The sequence below is a fragment of the Bubalus kerabau genome, chromosome 6, assembly GCF_029407905.1.
Source record: "Bubalus kerabau isolate K-KA32 ecotype Philippines breed swamp buffalo chromosome 6, PCC_UOA_SB_1v2, whole genome shotgun sequence".
Classification (NCBI taxonomy): Eukaryota; Metazoa; Chordata; class Mammalia; order Artiodactyla; family Bovidae; genus Bubalus; species Bubalus kerabau.
In genome coordinates, this window is record NC_073629.1 from 91,841,439 (window position 1) to 91,860,216 (window position 18,778).

Here is an 18,778-nt window from a genome sequence, read left to right on the forward strand (position 1 = left end):
GTATTCTTGGGCTTCCTTTGTGACTCAGCTGATAAAGAATCTGCCTGTAATGTGGGACACCTGGGTTTGATCCCTGGATTGGGAAGATCCCCTGGAGAAGAGAAAGGCTACCCACTCTAATATTCTGGCCTGGAGAATTCCATAGACTGTATAGTCCATGGAGTTGCAAAGAGTCGGACACAACTGAGAGACTTTGACTTCAGTGAGACAGAAGAATCGAATCACTTCTCGCTCCCACTACGGCTCATCACTCTGGTCTGAGGCCCATCATGCCTGTCCTCTAAGTGGTCTCTCCTTCTCCCCTTGCCGGCTGCAGTGTCTTTCCAACCTAAATGCCAGATTAGACCATGTCACTTCTCTCCTCAGAGCCCTGGAATGGTTCTCTTCCCTATCAGAGTAAAACTCAAGACTTAAAATGGCCTATAAAACCCTAGATAATCTGCCCAGCCTATCACTGCTCTGAGATAGTCTCCTGCCACGCCTCCCCTCACTTATTCCACCCTAGTCTCCCTGGCTGCATGCTTCTCTGGGAATAGGCCTTTGCACCTGTTCATCCTTCCACCTAGAAGGCTCTTCCTCCAGATATCTGCACAGCTCCCTCCCTTGCCTTCTTCAAATCTATATCCAGATGTCAGCTTCTCTGGTGTGACATCCAAAACTGCAGAACCCCTCCCCCAGGTGTTCCCTGCCCTCCTTTCCTAATTTACTTTTCTCCACAGCACCATCAATTACACTGTACACATAAGTTATGAATCTCACCGCTTGTCTGAATTCCCGCACTAGAATTCGAGCTCCTACAGGCTTGGGGCTTTGTTTTGTTCATTGTTGGATCTCCAGGGGTTAGACCTGGTCGACTCTCAATTCATATTTGGAAATAGAGGGATGGCTATCAGCTCCAGAGCAGAGGAAGGCCGGAGAGGAAATGCAGGCAGGAAACCTGGGGTCAGGCCAGGGGAGCCGGCATCTTTCAGAGGCCAATGGGGAGTCTCCAAGGGAGTTATGCGGGGAGTGACACGGGTTGGATTTTCATTTTGTACCCATCCTCTGGTTCTGAGATCAGGTTGGAAGAAGCAAAAGGAGACAGTGGAAGTGAGGGGCAGTCACCAGACTCTAGTAGAAACCTAGGGCTACAAAGATTAAAATGAACACTTTTTAAAAGAGCTGCTGAAGGGATGGAAAGCGAGGGAATTTTCCAACTGATTTGAGGTGGTAAGCTCCAGGGGGTGGGGTCACTGGTCAACGCAGAGGAAAACAGGGCAAAGGAGGAGCCCAGTGCAAGCAGGGGAGAGGCCTGAACCCGGAGTGTCCCTGATGTCCCAGGCCTGGGGACAGACATCAGAGGTGAGCTCTGGGTGATGGATGAATAAACTGGTCAGCCGGCCTGGGAGGAAAGAGGCCAGAAAGAGAACCAGTGCCTCCTGGGGGCTGGATTGACAGACCCAGCCTCATGGGGCTGCTCAGCCTGAGTCCTTCCCAGTTCACAGTCAAGGCCACTGCAGCTCAGAAAGGACCCTGGCTTGTTAGGAGACTGGCTCCATGGCCCTGGCTTTGCCTCCAAGGAGCTGGTGACCTTGAGCAAACCACTGCCCCTCCCCGGGACTTTCAGTTGGGACGCAGATGACTTAGGACTATAGAAAAAGTTTTTCCAGTCTTCCAGCCCTCCCCAACCCCTGCCTCTTCCAGCTCCTGCTTGGCAAAGGTGGTGCCTCACACCTGCAACTCATTAACTCACCTGCCTGGGGGAAATTCCTGTCTGGAGGTAGGAGGGAAGCTGGGCTTTGTTTCCCAGCCTGGAACCCCTTTAACCCCTTAGGAATTACAGAGGTCCTGATGGATCCCTTGCACTTCTCCCAGCCAAATCCCCAAGGTACACAGTGAAAGCCGGTGTGTGTGCGTGTGTACGGACGCATGTGCCTGCACCTGTGCATCTCAGGGTCCCACAGAAAGGTCAGGGCCAAGGCAGAATTCAAACCTGCATCTCCATCATAGCAGGAAGTACAAGGCACACACAAGGAAGAGAGAGAGGAGTACAGGATAAGGATCCGGGATCTGGTGATGGGGAAAGGAGAGGATCCACAAGATCCACGAGAAGAGCCACAAGATCTGGCTCAGGTGGCTGAGAGAGGACCTGGGAATGACCAGGGTAGCGGACCTTTTTTGTTTCATTTTCAGTCAACAAATATCTACTGAGCATCTTCCACGGGCCAGGCACTGTTTCTAAGCTTTAGGTAAAGAAATTGTATATATTGTATGTATATAATAGTAAAGGAAAGAAGCAAGAATACCCCTGCTCTTGGAGAGCTCGCTGGGGTAGAAACATAATAAACAAAGAAATTTTTAAATATTAATTTTAAATATTAAATGATGACAGGGGTTATTTAAAAAGTAGAGCAGGAAGGAGGCTTGGAGTGCAGGGTGCTGGGTGGGATAACAATTTTAACAGATTGGCTCAGGATGGCATCTTGAAGAGAGGTTCAGACAAAGATGTGAGGGGCATGAGGAGTAAGCCTGGAGGAAAACTTCCAGAGAGAGAAGACAGGAGCAAAGGCCCATAGGAGGGCCGACTGCAGCAGAGAGCAAGGGCGGGGACCGAGACCCACCCACACCATCCTCGATAGAGATTTCATTACTCAGCGTGACCTGGGAACCACTCAGGGTTTTGAGCCCAGGAGGGGTGTCATGCATCTGAGTTTGATCAGGCTCATTCTGTCCAGTGGGCTTCCCTGGTGGCTCAGACAGTAAAGAATCTGCCTGCAATGGAGACTGGGTTTGATCTCTGGGTCAGGAAGATCCCCTGGAGAAGGGAATGGCTATCCACTCCAGTGTTCTTGCCTGGAGAATTCCATGGGTGAGTGGCCTGGTGGGCCATAAGTCCATGGGTTTGCAAACAGTCAGCAAAACTGAATGACTAACACTTTCCATTAAACTTTGAGGAGACATCAGGAGACCCCACAGGGAGACGGGATGGCAGGTAAGGAGCTGGTCCAGGCCTACATGGGAGGATCCAAGGACTGGAACCAAACCAGGCCTGAATGAAAACACATTTATTTATATGAAAAACTTTTATTCTCTGTGATTTTAACCTCTCTTAGACTCAGTTTCCACACCTGTTAAATGGGGACACTACCTGTAGCAAAGAACTTGAGGATGTGAAAGAACTGCAGGGAGCCTGGCCTGGTAAATGGGAAGCTCCTCGGGGAATGCTGTACCTACACAGCTGATTCTGACTGAGCCCCAGGACTTTGAACTCCTGCTTGCGGAGTGACCCTCAGAAGGTTACTTAACCTTTCTGGGCTAGTTTTCTCATCTGTGAATGGGGTATGACATTCTGGAAGCAGACATTTCTATCATATCTGGAATACAAGAAGAGGGGTGGAGCTCCCTGTCACAGAAGGTCTACGAGCAGAGGCGCCTAGTGGAGGGGGGTCACCTCTACTAACAAAATCCAACAATCACTGCATGCTTAAGAGAGGCTGCCACGGGCTCAGAAGTCTGCATTTATTGTTTGCTACATTAGCATTGAGCCTGCAGGTTCAGTGTGATCTCATAATGTCACCTGCTATCATCTCATTTAATGCTCAAAACTCAGCTCTCTAAGGTAGGGGCTGGTGCCTCTGTAATTCCCATTTAACAGATGAGGAAACGGAGGCAGAGAGAGGTATAGTCACTTGTCCAAAGTCACTCAGCGGGTACCTGGTGGAACTCATGCACAGATGGTCTGAATTCAGAGTTCATGTTTTTTTGGTATAACTGAAACTCAATGCATTACTTTGGGCCAGTCCTGGCTCTGCCTCTAGGCCCCAGTTTCCTCATCAGCACAAGAATATTTCCCAGCTGACAGCCAACAGTAACGGCCACGTGAAAGTGCCACCTTGGACATGCTGGGCCCCAGGGACTGCGGCCCCACCAACATCACAAAGGGCCGCAGAACCACCCAGCTGGGCCCAGGCAATCCACAGAATCACGAGGGATAATAAAATGGATTTATTTTCAGCCATTTGTTACACAGCAAGAGAAAAAACAAAACAGCATTCAGCAGTATTTGTTGACTGCCTGTGTGTACCAGGCACTGGACCAGACACTTAGAAGAAGCCCATCATTGGTCTCCAGCTTCCAGGCCTACTAAAAGACTTTAACTTCCACCCTCTGTAATCTGGACAGGGCCCGTGAGGGAGCATGCAGCCCCAGGTGCTGTCTCTCCAGAGATGCCACCAGCAGCGAAGATGAGGCTCTCATAGCTAGGTGGAGGCAAGGGGGGCTGGGCCCCAGGCAGGGCATCCCCCAAGGCACTGCGCTCCAGGTCTTCCTCCACAGGGGACGCAGGTGGTATCAAGGGTCCCCCAGCCAGTGGGCAGCGCACAGCCTCCTCATAAGTGGGGACGGTAATCACCTTCGGGGTCCTAGAGGGACAGAAGAGAGGCTATCAACAGGGGTGGGGTAAAACCCGACGGCACACCGGTGGGGGGGGGGGAGGCTATGGGCTTCCCTGGGCCCGCAAACACCGCTGGAGCTTGACAGCCACCAGCCCCTGTCCACCTCAGCTCCTTGATTCTGCTCTCCCTCCCTTGTAGTCAGTTCTCCATTCAGTTAGCTCTCCACCCGGGCTCGTCACACCCTCTGTCTCCTCAATTCTCTCTGCAGAGAATGTCCTTCCCACCTCCCTCACACCTTCCCTGCTTCCCTGTCAGTTCCCACTTGTCCTTGGAGTCTCCATCCAGGCTCTTCTGACCAGGCTCTGCCCTCTAGATTCCAAGAATAGGTCACTTGCATCCCAGCCACACCAAAGCTGATGGAAATGAGGCTGATCCTCCGTCCTCTCAGGGCCCTGGAGAATCACCTGTGGGGAGTCAGTGCTCCTTCCCTTCCCAGGACCTTGGCGGTAGGAATGTCACTGATCCTATGTCTGGGCTGCTTCTGCTTTGGGAAGATACTGCCACATACAGGGGCTGACAGGTGATTCTGAGGTCCCTTCCCACCCCAAGCGTCTCTAAGGTTGATTATGAGTCACAGCGTTGGCTGGTTCAGCTCCCTGCTCAGCCACATTCTCGGTGGGAGATCATGGGTCAGTGTTAAAGAAATTAAATGAATAGTCTTGTTTAGGCTTCAGAGCCAAAGCAGAGCAGGCCTCTGACCTTGCTTCTAACCTGCCTGGACACTGCCCTGACTGTGAGTGACTGCTGTGAGTGCCAAGACTTGCAGCACCATAGATAAGATGCAGGAGAAATCCTGAGATTGTTGAGCCGCTAGAGGGGGCCTGGCCAACCAAGCCCCAGGCTTAATGACATTCCAAGTTTTACAAGACAAAATAAACAGCATTAACAGGAAGCCAGCAATGACAACCCACTCCAGTACTCTTGCCTGGAAAATCCCATGGACGGAGGAGCCTGGTGGGCTGCAGTCCATGGGGTCACTAAGAGTGGGACACGACTGAGCGACTTCACTTTCACTTTTCACTTTCATGCATTGGAGAAGGAAATGGCAACGCACTCCAGTGTTCTTGCCTGGAGAATCCCAGGGACGGGGGAGCCTGGTGGGCTGCCAACTATGGGACCGCACAGAGTGGGACACGACTGAAGCGACTTAGCGGCAGCAGCAACACGAAGCCAGAGCTGCGATTTGGTCACAGATTGATGATGATCGCAGTTTGCCACCGTCCTGGGATTATAGATGGGAACCCAAGCTGCAGCCTCTGCAGTCTCACCCACAGAGCCGGCGCGCTACCCTGCGACCCTTTCCCAACTGGGACTCTAGATGTGCCGTAACACGGGACTTCCCAGTGCGGTTTAAGTCTGGATGTTGGTCAAAACCCAATTTGGTGATGTATTCTCTGGTCTATTTCTCTTTTCTTTTAATGTTAGTATGTTGAAAACAAGTTAGACAATTCTCTAATAAATATCTGTGTTATTTATTTGTATATAACAAGTGGCTTATTTTGTTAACAAATCCTGTGAACCTGAGATTAAAGTGAAAACTTTTGCAACCAGTCAGTAACTCTATTAACCCGAGTCCCAGTTTCCCCGTCTGTAAACGGGGATGATACGGGCACCGACCTCACAGGACCATGTGAAGATTAAATGAGGTAACATGGGGCACTTCAGCCAAGGAAGCTGATAAGGGGACCCACCCGCCTCTGACTCACAGTGTCATTTGAAGTGAGGGCAGACAAAGAATATCGTTCCTGGAGGCAGACAAGCTAGGTTCAATTGCTACGTGACCTAGGCTATGTTCATACCCAATCTGAGCCTCTTTCTTCTCATCCATAACATGAGGATAACAATTACTATTTTATAGATTCAGGAAAAGGGAAAATGCTTTGACAACTCAAGAAAATATGGGTGATTAGGCTTCCAGAAGCCCAAATCTCCTGCCCTGCTCACCTCCTAGCCATGCCCCAGCCACTCCCTACTTCTCCAAGCCTGCGAGACACGAGGCAGGCTTTGAGTACCCCTGGCACTGCTTCAGCAGGCAACAGCTGGCAGGGCAGGGCACAGCTGCCAGGTGAGACCAGCCCACAGCAGGAAGTTTGCTTAGAGGGTAGAGGTGCAGTAGTCCTCACACCGTCTCACCTAGCCAGCTGGGCCCACCCAGCCCCAGGTCACCACGGTCATGGTCCCGAAAGCCGGAAACTTGGGAAACATGAAGCCTGAGGCTAGGGGACCACATCGCACACTTGAGCGGCAGACCCATTCATGGCGTAATCTGGACGTGGCTCCCTGCAGCTGGGTGGGGCGGGCAGGCCGCTGTGGTCCCCGTGCTCAGGAAGCTTCGCTGAGCCTGGTGGCGACAGGAGATCCGAGCCTAGCACCAGCTTCTCCACCATTCAGCTGAGTCAGACAAGCATAGTAGGGAAAGGGGAAAGGGACCAGGGGTGAAGCACTATTTGCCCTACACTCAAGCTCTCTAATCTCATTTCACATTCGTGACAAGCCTGGTCAGTCATCGCACAGGTAAGCTAGGGCCACACATCAACTAAGCGGCAAAGCCCCAGCCCACGTCAACCGTCACACCTCCCCTACCCGACCCCTGATCTCTCCATACCTCAGCTTTCTCATCTGTAAATCAGACCTTACATTGCCTTTTAAGCAGCGAAGCTTAAATCAGTGGGCATGAAAGGACATCATCAAATGAAAGCAAAGAAGAGAACTGAGTTTTGCAGTAAATACACCTCCCCATCTATCATCTCATTTGAGCCTAACGGCAATCCCAGGGAAAATTCCAGGATTGACGGGAAAAACCAGATATGGCTCAGAGAGTCTAAGTCAAGAACACACAGCTTAGGAAAGAGTGGACACTGACAGCCTTATGTCCGACTAGACCCATGCTTTTTTCTGCTGTTCTCACTGTGGTTGGGAGTGGGGAATCCCAGAGACCTCCCACCCAGGCACTTCATCTAAGGCTCACATTTCATATGGGAGCCCCTGAGAGTAGGGGTTTTGTCTATTTTGTCCACTGCTTCATTGTAAGTGCCCTGCAGAATTAGGTACTCAGTAAATGTTGGTGAAATGCATGAAAGAATAAGCAGATGAATAAATGAGGACACTGAGCCCCCAAGAGGGAAATGGGCCCACCAAGTCATCAGCCTAGATGGCCTTTGTCTCTAACCTGGAGTTACCCACAGAGAGCAAGGCGCCTGGAGGCAGGGACAGCTAAGTGACCTTCCCATGGGGCCCAGATGCTGGGCTTTCAGTAGGAGGGCCAGGATGGCTCAGCCCCAGGGACAAAAAAGAACCGTTAGCAGAAGCAGCCTCACCAACATGAAGCCATCCCAGCTCTGAGTCTAAGACATGGTCTCTGAACTTGATGGACCATGAGTACCCTGCAATGGGTGAGTTCCTCCCTGGCTCAGCTGGGAAAGAAGGCTGAGTTCCCCCACCTGACATGCAGCTGCAGCCCGGACCCTGTTGGGTCAACACGACTGTGGGTATTGACAACACTCACTCTCTGTGCTCAGGTCAGGCTGGGCGGGGAAGGACAGGTACTCTGAGGCATGATCTGGTTCCAAGCAATAACTCACTGAGTGACCAGATAGGTCACTGGTCTCTCTGAGACCCAGGTTTCTCATCTGAGAAGTGAAGAGGCCCCAAGGTCCTGCCCTTCCTTCTAAAGTCAAACCAAGGCCTGACCACTGGACTAAGGGACTTCCATTGAACACTCTATTCTCTGTGACCTCAGGGAGTCCCAGGCCAGTAGCAAGGACTAATCTGTTACCTTCTTTAACTCAGGATGCATTTACCTCTCTAACTCAGGGAAGAAGAGTGCTCAGGGTCCCAGGCCAACTCATGGATATCTGGTTTAGCCCTTAGTGCATGCAAATCCAGTGCTTACAGAGTGGTGTAGGGGAACACACACCTCACAGCCAGCAGGCTCTGCTGCTTTCTAGCTGTATAACCCTCACCCTCTTTTTCTGTAAATAGTACTTCTTACCTTACAGGTGGGCTGGACTGGGGAAGGTACATGCAGGCCCCTGACATATGCAGGCACAGCAGACACTTGTTGAAAGAGTAAGTACATAATAAGAGCATGTAAGATACACGCATTCGCAACAGGGCAAAAACTGGTTCTGGGAATCTTGCTGATACTGTGTTTATGTATAAAGCACAGATATACATGCAGACCAAATATACAGTATATCTGTGGTATTAACATTCCATGAGGGAGTATTAAGGGAAAAAGGCCTAAACAGTCTCCTGGGAGGGAGTGATTTAGAAAAACATGAGAAATATTATGTAAATGTAAGATTTTTTTCTCCATTCCCTACCTCATCCCTGGGCTTCTGCACATGCTCCTCTGCCTGCTGAAGACACCCCTCTCCACCTTATCCACTTGAGGAAAAGTTGGCACTTGTGCATCTATCGTGTGCCAGGCTCTGGGCTGAGTTCTTCATTTACATCATCTCAGGTAAGTACTATGAGCCGACTCATTGGAAACGACCCTGATGCTGGAAAAGACAGAGGGCAGGAGGAGAAGAGGGAGCCAGAGGATAAGGTGTTTGGATGGCGTGGCATCACTGTCTCAATGGACACGTGTTTGAAAAAACTCCAGGAGATAGTGAAGGACAGGGAAGCCTGGTGTGCTGCAGTCCATGGGGTCGCAAAGAGCCAGATAGGACTTAGCAACTCAGCAACTGCTATACAGGCATTTGCTACATTTGTCATTCGTATACCTCCTGTTTCATTTCTGATGAGATGTTGAGGTTCAGTGGGGTTGGATAATCTCCTGAAGTCCCATAGCTAGTTAGTGACAGAACCAGGAGAGGATCCCTATTGGTCTGACTCCTGTGGGTACGTTCTTAACCCCTACACTACTCTGCCCAATACCATGCTAATCACTACTGCCACTTGCTCCAGGAAGCCTTCCTGGGTTTTCCCATGTCCCACACGACCACGTCTGCCCTCTTTCACAGCTTTAACTACTCTGATTTGTCAAAGCCTGCCTCTGTCAAGGGACTTAAAACACTTCCAGGAGTGCTGATCAGCCTCCAGGACCCCAAAGCACAGGTAAAGCCTAGACCAGAGGAGAAACCCCATGGGAGTTTGTTGAGTAAATGCCTGATGGTGTGACCGGGCCCTACCTGTGGCCCCCACTCCCCGCAGCTGCACCTGACCTACAGCTCTCCTTCTCTGAGGACTCCACAGTGAGGTAGTACAGGTCCCTGGAGAGGTGGTATGGGTCCCATCGAGGCAGCTTCTGGGTGCTGGCCTTGACTGACCACAGCAGGCCGAAGAGCAGCAGCAGGCCACCTGCGCTGCAGCAGAAGAAGCTGACCGACCTGAGTAGGGCACCGGGGGCCCCAGGCTCAGGGCATCCAGTGGGTGGGGCCGACTGGCTGGGCGGGGGGCCTGCGTCTCCTTCACTCCACCAGGCGAAGCAGAGGGTCCCAGCCACTAGGACCACCGTGCCGCTGACCATCATGCAGTAGCGCAGGGTGGAGGCCACACGGGCCCTGTCACAAGTCTGGACAGAAAAGGAGAGAAAAGAAGAAACAAGCCCTGTGAGAGGCCTGCTAGGTACCAGATGTGGGTTTAGTCCTGCCTGAGATCACTGAGCAGTCTCGGAGGGGTCATTTGACTCCTCTGTGCCTCTGCTTCCTCATCTGTGGAATGGAGGTGAGGCTCCCAGCCCTCCAGGGCTGCTCTGAAGGCCATAGATCATGTGTCCCAAGGTCCTGGCACCACACCTGGGACCTGGCAGGACTCAGTAAGTGCGGCTGTTTCCTGCCCAGCCTTCCCCCAGGACTCAGAGGCCTCATCTGCTTGGTGGGTATGAGATTCCCCTGTGTCTTCTGCAGGCTGGGAGGGAGGAGAGTGAACCCTGTGGGGTCCACCAGGCCTGCCAGGAGAGGGGCTTGCTGCTTATGCGTTGTCTCACTTCACCCAGGTCACAATCTCGAAAGGGTGATGCTCTTATCTCCATTTGATAGGCTTCCCTGGTGGCTAAGTTGGTAAAGAATTTGCCTGCAATGCAGGAGACCTGGGTTCAATCCCTGGGTTGGGAAGATTCCCTGGAGAAGGAAATGGCAACCCATTCCAGTATTCTTGCCTGGGAAATTCCACGGACAGAGGAGCCTGGTGGGCTACAGTCTATGGAGTTGCAAAAGAGTTGGACATGACTTAGTGACTAAACAACAACTACAACAAATCTCCATCCAACCGAGGAAGACACTGAAACCTGGGGCAGGTACCGGCGCCAGTGGGGAAAGGGCATTGAGAAGCCTGGAGCTGAGATTCACAACACAAAGCAAAATTTCATGCAAAAAGATGGTTTTTGTGACCTTATTTTTAATGGTCATAATTTGGAAAGAGCCTAAATGTCCAACTATAGGGAAAGGGTGAATAAACCATGGCATAAAATCTAGATGGAATATTCATGACTGATTTTTTAAAAAAATTAAGCTCAGCACAGATATTTAACAACAGTGGGAAATTCTTATGATATCTGACTTTTTCCAACTTAGGTGCCAAATTAAACACACAGTATTATCTCAGTGAGGAAAAACAAAATGCCCAGGGGGTGGAAAAAAACACCTGGGAGGAACCCTGGCTCCAGATTATACAGACAGGAAGGGATTTCTCCAAAACCAACATCCAGGTCATTGTACACGCTGTTCCCTCTCCCTGGTAACTTGCTATCATCAATGTCCTCTCCACGCTCAGCTTGACTCTCACCCGAGAAGCCTTCAAAGGGGACACTTTAAACTCAGAGTCCCCTGGGCCTTCATTGACCAAGCTGTTATCTGTCTGTTTGACTTCTCTTTGTGTCTTGTCCTCACCAGACAGCAAGTTCCCTGGGGGCAGGGTCTGTATCTGCCTTGTTTACAGCTCTATCCCCCACTGCCTAACACATAGTAGCTGCTCCATAAACAGGTGTTGAAGAAATTCTCCTAAATGAGAAACAGTGTTGCTGAATAAACCTTGTTGGGTGAAATGCCCCTCTCCTAGCTGGGAGGGATTGGGAGAGGGGAGGGAATACAGGATGCCAGTTGGGGCAGCACCCAGCCTTGGAGTTTGGTTTTGGTCCCTACTCTGCAGCTCACCAGCCATGTCCTGGGATAAGCCTCCCAACTGCGCCTGACCTGTCTCCTCATCTATACAGAGTCCCCCTCTCCTCTTCCACAAGTTGAGCCAGTGAAGGAGAGGGCCAGGGACTCGTAGACCTCAGGAAGACTAATGGTCAGCCTTCCAAATGGGGCTTGCCCAGCCTAACAGGGTACAACTGAACAACGCCCTGCTGTGCAGTCATTCAGAGACACAGTCCTCAGGGAGCTGAAAGTGAATTCACTCAGTCGTGTCCGACTCTTAGCGACCCCATGGACTGTAGCCCACCAGGCTCCTCCATCCATGGGATTCTCCAGGCAAGAATACTGGAGTGTGTTGCCATTTCCTTCTCCAGGGTATCTTCCTGACCCAGGGATCGAACCCAGGTCTCCCACATTGCAGGCAGACGCTCTAACCTCTGAGCCACCAGGAAAGCGCACTCGGGGGGCTGAAGAGCATGGCAAAGTGTTCAAGATCTAGTAGGTGAGACTTTAGATTTCAAAAGGGCATGTTTCCAGATGTGTTTAAAAATGTGTGTATGCATATGTACGGAATCTAGAAAAATGGTACTGAAGAATTTATTTACAGGGCAACAATGGAGAAACAGACATAAGACAATAGACTTATGGACATGGGGAGAGGGGAGGAGAGGGTGAGATGTATGGAAAGAGTGACACGGAAACTTACATTACCATGTGTAAAATAGATAGCCAACAGGAATTTGCTGTATGGCTCAGGAAATTCAAACAGGGGCTCTGTATCAACCCAGAGCGGTGGGATGGGGAGGGAGATGGGAGGGAGTTCCAAAAGGGAGGGGATATATGTATACCTATGGCTGATTCATGTTGAGGTTTGACAGAAAACAGCAAAATTCTGTAAAGCAATTATCTTTCAATTAAAAAATAAATTTTTTTAAAAAGTGTGTATGTGTTTGTATGTACACATGTGAGCGAGAAAGATAAAATGTATACATGAAATGAGGTGCTCGAGGAGTGGACCTCAATCTTTATGAGCCTCCAGGCCACCAGAAGCATATAGAAACATGCCATTTGTAAATTACCTTTGGTTCTCTTCCTGTGAATCTGTCAATGGGGCAAGTGCCTCCTGTCTCCAGCTCAAGGCATTTTCTCTGGGGGAGAAAAAGAACCTCACTACACTCTCTCCAAAGACAGCAAGGAGAGGCTGTCAGAAGGAAAAACTGAAAGAAAAATAAACCCCAGCAAATCGGTAACAGTAACCCCTCACCTATATATTGACACTTGATAGTTCCCCTTCACACCTGGCATCTCATCTGACCACAACTGAGGCAGATGGTCGGGCAGGGAAAGAAATTCTTATTTTACAAATGACTAGACTGAGTCCACCCTTATGGCAGATGACACCACCCTTATGGCAGAAAGCGAAGAACTAAAGAACCTCTTGATGAAAGTGAAAGAGGAGAGTGAAAAAGTTGGCTTAAAACTCAACATTCAGAAAACTAAGATTATGGCATCTGGTCCCATCACTTCATGGGAAATAGATGGGGAAACAATGGAAACAGTGACAGACTATTTTGGGGGCTCTAAAATCACTGCAGATGGTGACTGCAGCCATGAAATTAAAAGACGCTTGCTCCTTGGAAGAAAAGTTATGACCAACCTGGACAGCTTATTAAAAAACAGAGACATTACTTTGCCAACAAAGGTCCATCTAGTCAAAGCTATGATTTTTCCAGTGGTCATGTATGGATGTGAGAGTTGGACTACAAAGAAAGCTGAGCACTGAAGAATTGATGCTTTTGAACCGTGGTGTTGGAAAGGACTCTCAAGAGTCCCTTGGACAGCGAGAAGATCCAACCAGTCCATCCTAAGAAAATCAGTCCTGAATATTCACTGGAAGGACTGATGCTGAAGCTGAAACTCCAATACTTTGGCCACCTGATGTGAAGAACTGACTCATTTGAAAAGACCCCGAGGCTGGGAAAGATTGAAGGCAGGAGGAGAAGGGGACGACAGAGGATGAGATGGTTGGATGGCATCACCGACTCGATGGACATGAGTTTGAACAACCTCCAGGAGTTGGTGATGGACAGGGAGGCCTGGCATGCTGCAGTTCATGGGGTCGCAAAGAGTCAGACTCAACTGAGCAACTGAACTGAACTGAGACTGAGTCCAGGAAGGTGAGAGACTTTACCAAAGCAGCATACAGCTTGTGTGTCAACCCTTGCATTGTAAGGTAACTTACGATGCTTTTAAATTTCTATAAAAGAAATAGTTCCTCATTGTGAAGGAGAGGAGAAAACCACATAAGAGAATAAAAATGCAAATATCATTAATGCTGCCCACCAGAGATGAGCACGATCCACAGTGGATGCTTCCTTTTGGGTCCTCCTCCCTTGGCCTGCATACCTGATGATAGTGGCAGCACGTGTGTACTGGGCATTTACTGGGGCTGGGAACCACACCCAGCAATTTACAGGTGTCCCCCATCTTAATCCTTGCAACAGCACTAGGTCCCAAAGACACTGGAGCTGCAAGGGTGACAGCTTGTCTGAGGTCAACGCCAAATCTGAACCAGGTCTACTCTGACTCCCTGGTGGCTCAGATGGTAAAGAATCTGGTAAAGAAGACTGCAATGCAGGATACCCAGGTTTGATCCCTGGGCTGGAAAGATCCCCTGGAGAAGGGAATGGCTGCTCACTCCAGTATTCTTGCCTGGAGAATTCCATGGACAGAGGAGCCTGGTGGGCTACAATCCATGGGGTTGCAAAGAGTCAGACACAACTAAGCTACTAACACACACACACATTGCTGCTGCTGCTAAGTCGCTTCAGTCGTGTCCGACTCTGTGTGACCCCATAGATGGCAGCCCACCAGGCTCCCCCGTCCCTGGGATTCTCCAGGCAAGAACACTGGAGTGGGTTGCCATTTCCTTCTCCAACGCATGAAAGTGAAAGTGAAGTCGCTCAGTCGTGTCCGACTCCTAGCGACCTCATGGACTGCAGTCTACCAGGCTTCTAAGTCCATGAGATTTTCCAGGCAAGAGTACTAGAGTGGGGTGCCATAGCCTTCTCCACACACACACACACACACACACACACACACTAGTCTAACTCAAATACCTGTGAGTGCACAGCTAGATAGATCTGTATTTTTCAGTATATAAAGTTGAGACCATGCTGTGAATAGACGCATTTGTAAGTCTTTAGCTCAGGCAGTTCCCACTTTCTAAAACGCCCTGCCCTTCATCCTGACTCGAATGCTTCCAGACCTCAGAGAAGCCCCTGGATCACCCCTAGCATGGTCTCACTGGAAGCTGTGTCATCTCCTTCTGTGTGAGTCACCCTCTCTCCATGTGGATTCCCCCGCTCCACGGGCAAGCAGAGCACACAGTGACCTGCCACCCCTGGGCGGTGGAAGCTGTCAGTGTCTGCTGGACAAAGGACAGACTGCCCTGTTGTGCGGTAGTTTTATTTTTACAGATCGGGGCTCTGATGGATTATCAGCAGGATGTGCTCACCCAAGATTCCCCTGGTCCCTTTCAGAGAGGTGGTCTTCAGGCAGTTTACTCACCCTTCACAGGAGTGTACCCTGGACCCTGATCGGGGGGAGGAAGGAAGGGCTCCCTGCCCTGGAGGGCATGACTCCACTCCAGACCCAGAGAATTGTCTTTCCCAATCCAGCACTCAGGCTGCCAGGCTGGCCCCCTCCTTCCAGCTCCCTCCTATTCCAATCCATGCACCCAAGTTCCTGCCACCTGGGGTCCTGTACACCTGCTGCTCCCTCCACCTGGAGAGCCCTCTGTCCCCATTCAGGGCCCTCATTTCACAACCCCCTTTGAGACCCATGCCAAACACCACATCTTCGCAGAAGTCTTTCTGCTGCTACCACCCACACCTCCCACCAGCTAGAGTTATCACTCCCTCTATCAGTTCAGTCACTTAGCTGTGTCCAACTCTTTGCGACCTCATGGACTGCAGCACGCCAGGCTTCCTTGTCCATCACCACTCCCAAAGCTTGCTCAAACTCATGTCCATCGAGTCGGTGATGCCATCCAACCATCTCATCCTCTGTCATCCCCTTCTCGTCCCGCCTTCAATCTTTCCCAGCCTCAGGGTCTTTTCCAATGAGTCAGTTCTTCACATCAGGTGGCCAAAGTATTGGAGTTTCAGCTTCAGCATCAGTCCTTCCAATGAATATTCAGGACTGATTTCTTTTAGGATGGACTGGTTGGATCTCCTGGCAGTCCAAGGGACTCTCAAGAGTCTTCTCCAACACTGCAGTTCAAAAGCATCAATTCTTCGGAGCTCAGCTTTCTTTATGGTGCAACTCTCACATCTATACATGACTATTGGAAAAACCATAGATGTGACTAGACGGACCTTTGTCGGTAATGTCCCTTTGACTATAGCCACTCTGTTTGCTCTGTGATCTTGATCAGGGTGCTCAACATCTCTGAGCTCAAATTACTGCCTCCTGGGGAGGAGCAAGTTGTGAAGATGAAATGGGAGGCTGGCAAGCAGTGACACAGCTGGACAGAGGAGGAACCCTGGCTCTGGCACTGGGTAAGTTGTCTAGATTCTCCATGCCTCAGTTTCCTCCTTTGTGAAATGGGCACAATAATATCCCACTGTCCCCGCTACCAACAAGAGAACTTTAGGTGCCAGTTTTCTGTAAAGAACTAAACCATCTGAACAAGAAGGGTTCTGAACTATCTTCACCATAACCCCGGGGCAAACTGAGGCTCCAAGCGCCACCCAGCGAGTTACAACACAGTTAGGAGGAGACTTCGGTGTCCAAACTCTGCGCACTAAACCACTGAGGTCAAGGTGAAGGGAAGGGGACCAGGCGGGGTTGGCTTAGGAGGAGCCGAGCTGCTCCTGAAGACGGGAGGCGGGGCGGGGGGAGGTTAAGGAAGTTTATACCCACCTTGGGCGCAGTCATCGCGCCGTAGGGTCAGGCGTAGTCCTGGCGCGAGGAGCCCGACGAATCCACCGGGGGTGAAGACATGGTGGCTGTCGAGCCGGAGGGCAGCGCGAACCTGGGAAAGACGGTCCCTCCGGCCTGCTGGGGGCGCGTAGCGTTAGGGGCGGCCCGGCGACCGTCCTCCAGCCCTGCTCTCCACGTCCCCGCAGAAACGCTAACGTCCGGCTGCGGGTCTAGTCCAAGGGTCCCGTCCCGGTCCCGGTGGGAGCGGTGCCAAGGCCCCTTCACCGCGCAGGGGTTCGGCCACCGGGTGGAGGCTTTGAGGGGCGCACGGAGTCCTGCTTGGCCGTCGACTCCGGTGATGACCAGCCCCGCCCCCGCCCCGGGCTTGGCAGACGGCTGCGGGGAACCTGCGCTTGGGCTCCGGGACGCGGCCCGCCCCACCTCTCATCGGATCCGCGTCCTCGCGGCCGGCAGCCGGACGGGCGGAGACTCCCGGGTGGAGAGGCTCCGGGTGGCTCCAGGTGCCGCGCCCGACCTTAAAGGAACAGCGAGATGGCTGGCTGGGGATGGGGTTTCCCAGGGCGAAGGGGGTGAGGGGAGCGGCAAGACCCCTGTTAACGGCTACCTCCCTGAACTGTCGGCAATCCGCGGTCCTCGGGGGCCATCCCGTCCCTACTGCCCCACGAAGCGGGCTTGGGAACGGGACACGAAACTCCTCCAAGAGCTATTGCGTTCAGTCCGAAAGGGCTGTGGCATCCTGAGCAAGCCACAGGTCTTTCGAACACTGACATCCCCAGGAGATAAGCGTTCTCAGAAATAACTGCCTGCCTTTAAGCGCTTCCCCAGCCTCTACAGGAATCAAGTCACTGCCCCAGCCGGTGAGAGGCCAGGAGAGCGCAGTTGGAGAACAAGGCCTCCCACCTACTGTGTGGGATCGTAACTTCTCTGAACTTATCCACTCCTGCATCAAAGGAGAGCTAGGACCCTACCCCACGGGTCTTCAGGTCACCCTTTCACAGGTGCAGGCTGGAGGCAGGTATTGTGGACAAGTGATTCAGGAGCCTGGAGGAAGGGTCAGCATGGGTGAAGCCTGTGTGTAAAACCTTCTGCTGGGGACTCCTGAGTTGTGGCGGGTAGGAATGGGGCGGAGCCTCCAGGCTGAAGGAGCAGCATGTGCAGAGGGTGGGCCAAGTCATAGGCAGGTTAGACCTCAACAAGTTCACCTGGGTCAGAGGGAGGCAGTTCTGGACTAGTCTGGGTTTTGTTTGTGTCTTTTCCGGCTGTTCCATTGAGCCAGGGGGCTGGTCAGATTCCCTTCAGCCGTGGCCTTAGGACTGCCCACTGAGCTGATGGAAACCAACTCCCTTTCCAGCCCAGGGACACAGGAGGCTAGAGCAGCCTGCCCAGTGGAGATCTGAAGCTCGGAGAGGGAAAACCACTGTCTCAGAGTCACAGAGCAGGTCAGAGGCAGGGTCCAGGTCCCTAATTCTTAAACTCTTTGTCTCCAAGGAAATATGCCACCTGAGAGCTTTAGCGTTCTCTGCGCACTGACTCCTCTGACTGGTGAGGTCCTTTTATATGTTATTTCATTTTCACGGTGTGTGTGGTCCATGTAAGTGTTCCCATTTTACAGACAGAACGCTGAGGCTCAGAGATGGGCAAAGGCCTGTGCAAGTCTAAAGAGTTTACAAGAGGCTGAGCTGAGACAAGGGAAGAGTTAGACCTCAAACCAAGACCTCCTTCAGCTTTGCTTTACTTAAGCTGGAGGTGGGAACAAGCACCCCTCTTGCTGTCCTTGTCAGCCTGCCCATGGAGGGTATGAGTGAACAGCTGGAGGCCATGAAGCTGTCAGCACCACTCAGTTCTGCAGAGGCCGGGGTCCATGCAAGTGTGGGCCCTTTGCTGATCTAGACTCTCCTTTTCCTCCCTGCTGGGAGGTCCATGGTCACAAGTCACAGGTTGATAATGTTGAGATCGAATCCTGGCACACCCCTGACCTTGCTGAAACCCGAGTCCCCTGGCCCAGGCTGGCCACTCAGGTCCTAGAGGTGGCCAGGTTGTGATTTCTGTACTGACTCAGTCACTTCCAGGCTGGACAACTCTGGTCCTATCCTTCTCTTTAAGCTGCTGTTTCCTTATTTATAAAGTGGAAACCATGGTTGCTGCTGCTGCTGCTGCGTCGCGTCCAACTCTGTGAGACCCCATAAACGGCAGCCCACCAGGCTTCCCATCCCTGGGATTCTCCAGGCAAGAACACTGGAGTGGGTTGCCATTTCCTTCTCCGATGCATGAAAGTGAAAAGTGAAAGTGAAGTCGCTCAGTCGTGTCCAACTCTAG

The 18,778-nt window shown here is 51.5% G+C and overlaps 1 protein-coding gene across 2 annotated transcripts; it reads right to left on the bottom strand.

Annotated features, from left to right (window-relative positions):
• Nucleotides 1-3,986: 3,986 nt before the first annotated feature.
• Nucleotides 3,987-16,957, bottom strand: TMEM61 (transmembrane protein 61). Of its 2 annotated transcripts, none has more exons than XM_055586947.1 (3): nt 16,442-16,957; nt 9,605-9,954; nt 3,987-4,400 (listed from the first exon to the last, which is right to left on the bottom strand). In XM_055586947.1, exons 1-3 carry the CDS (start codon nt 16,454-16,456, stop codon nt 4,133-4,135), a joined length of 633 nt encoding a protein of 210 aa, XP_055442922.1. In that variant the 5' UTR covers nt 16,457-16,957; the 3' UTR covers nt 3,987-4,132. The 2 variants fall into 2 exon arrangements, with proteins under 2 accessions (XP_055442922.1, XP_055442921.1); XM_055586946.1 differs by having other exon boundaries at nt 9,572-9,954.
• Between the last annotated feature and the right edge of the window lie 1,821 nt (nt 16,958-18,778).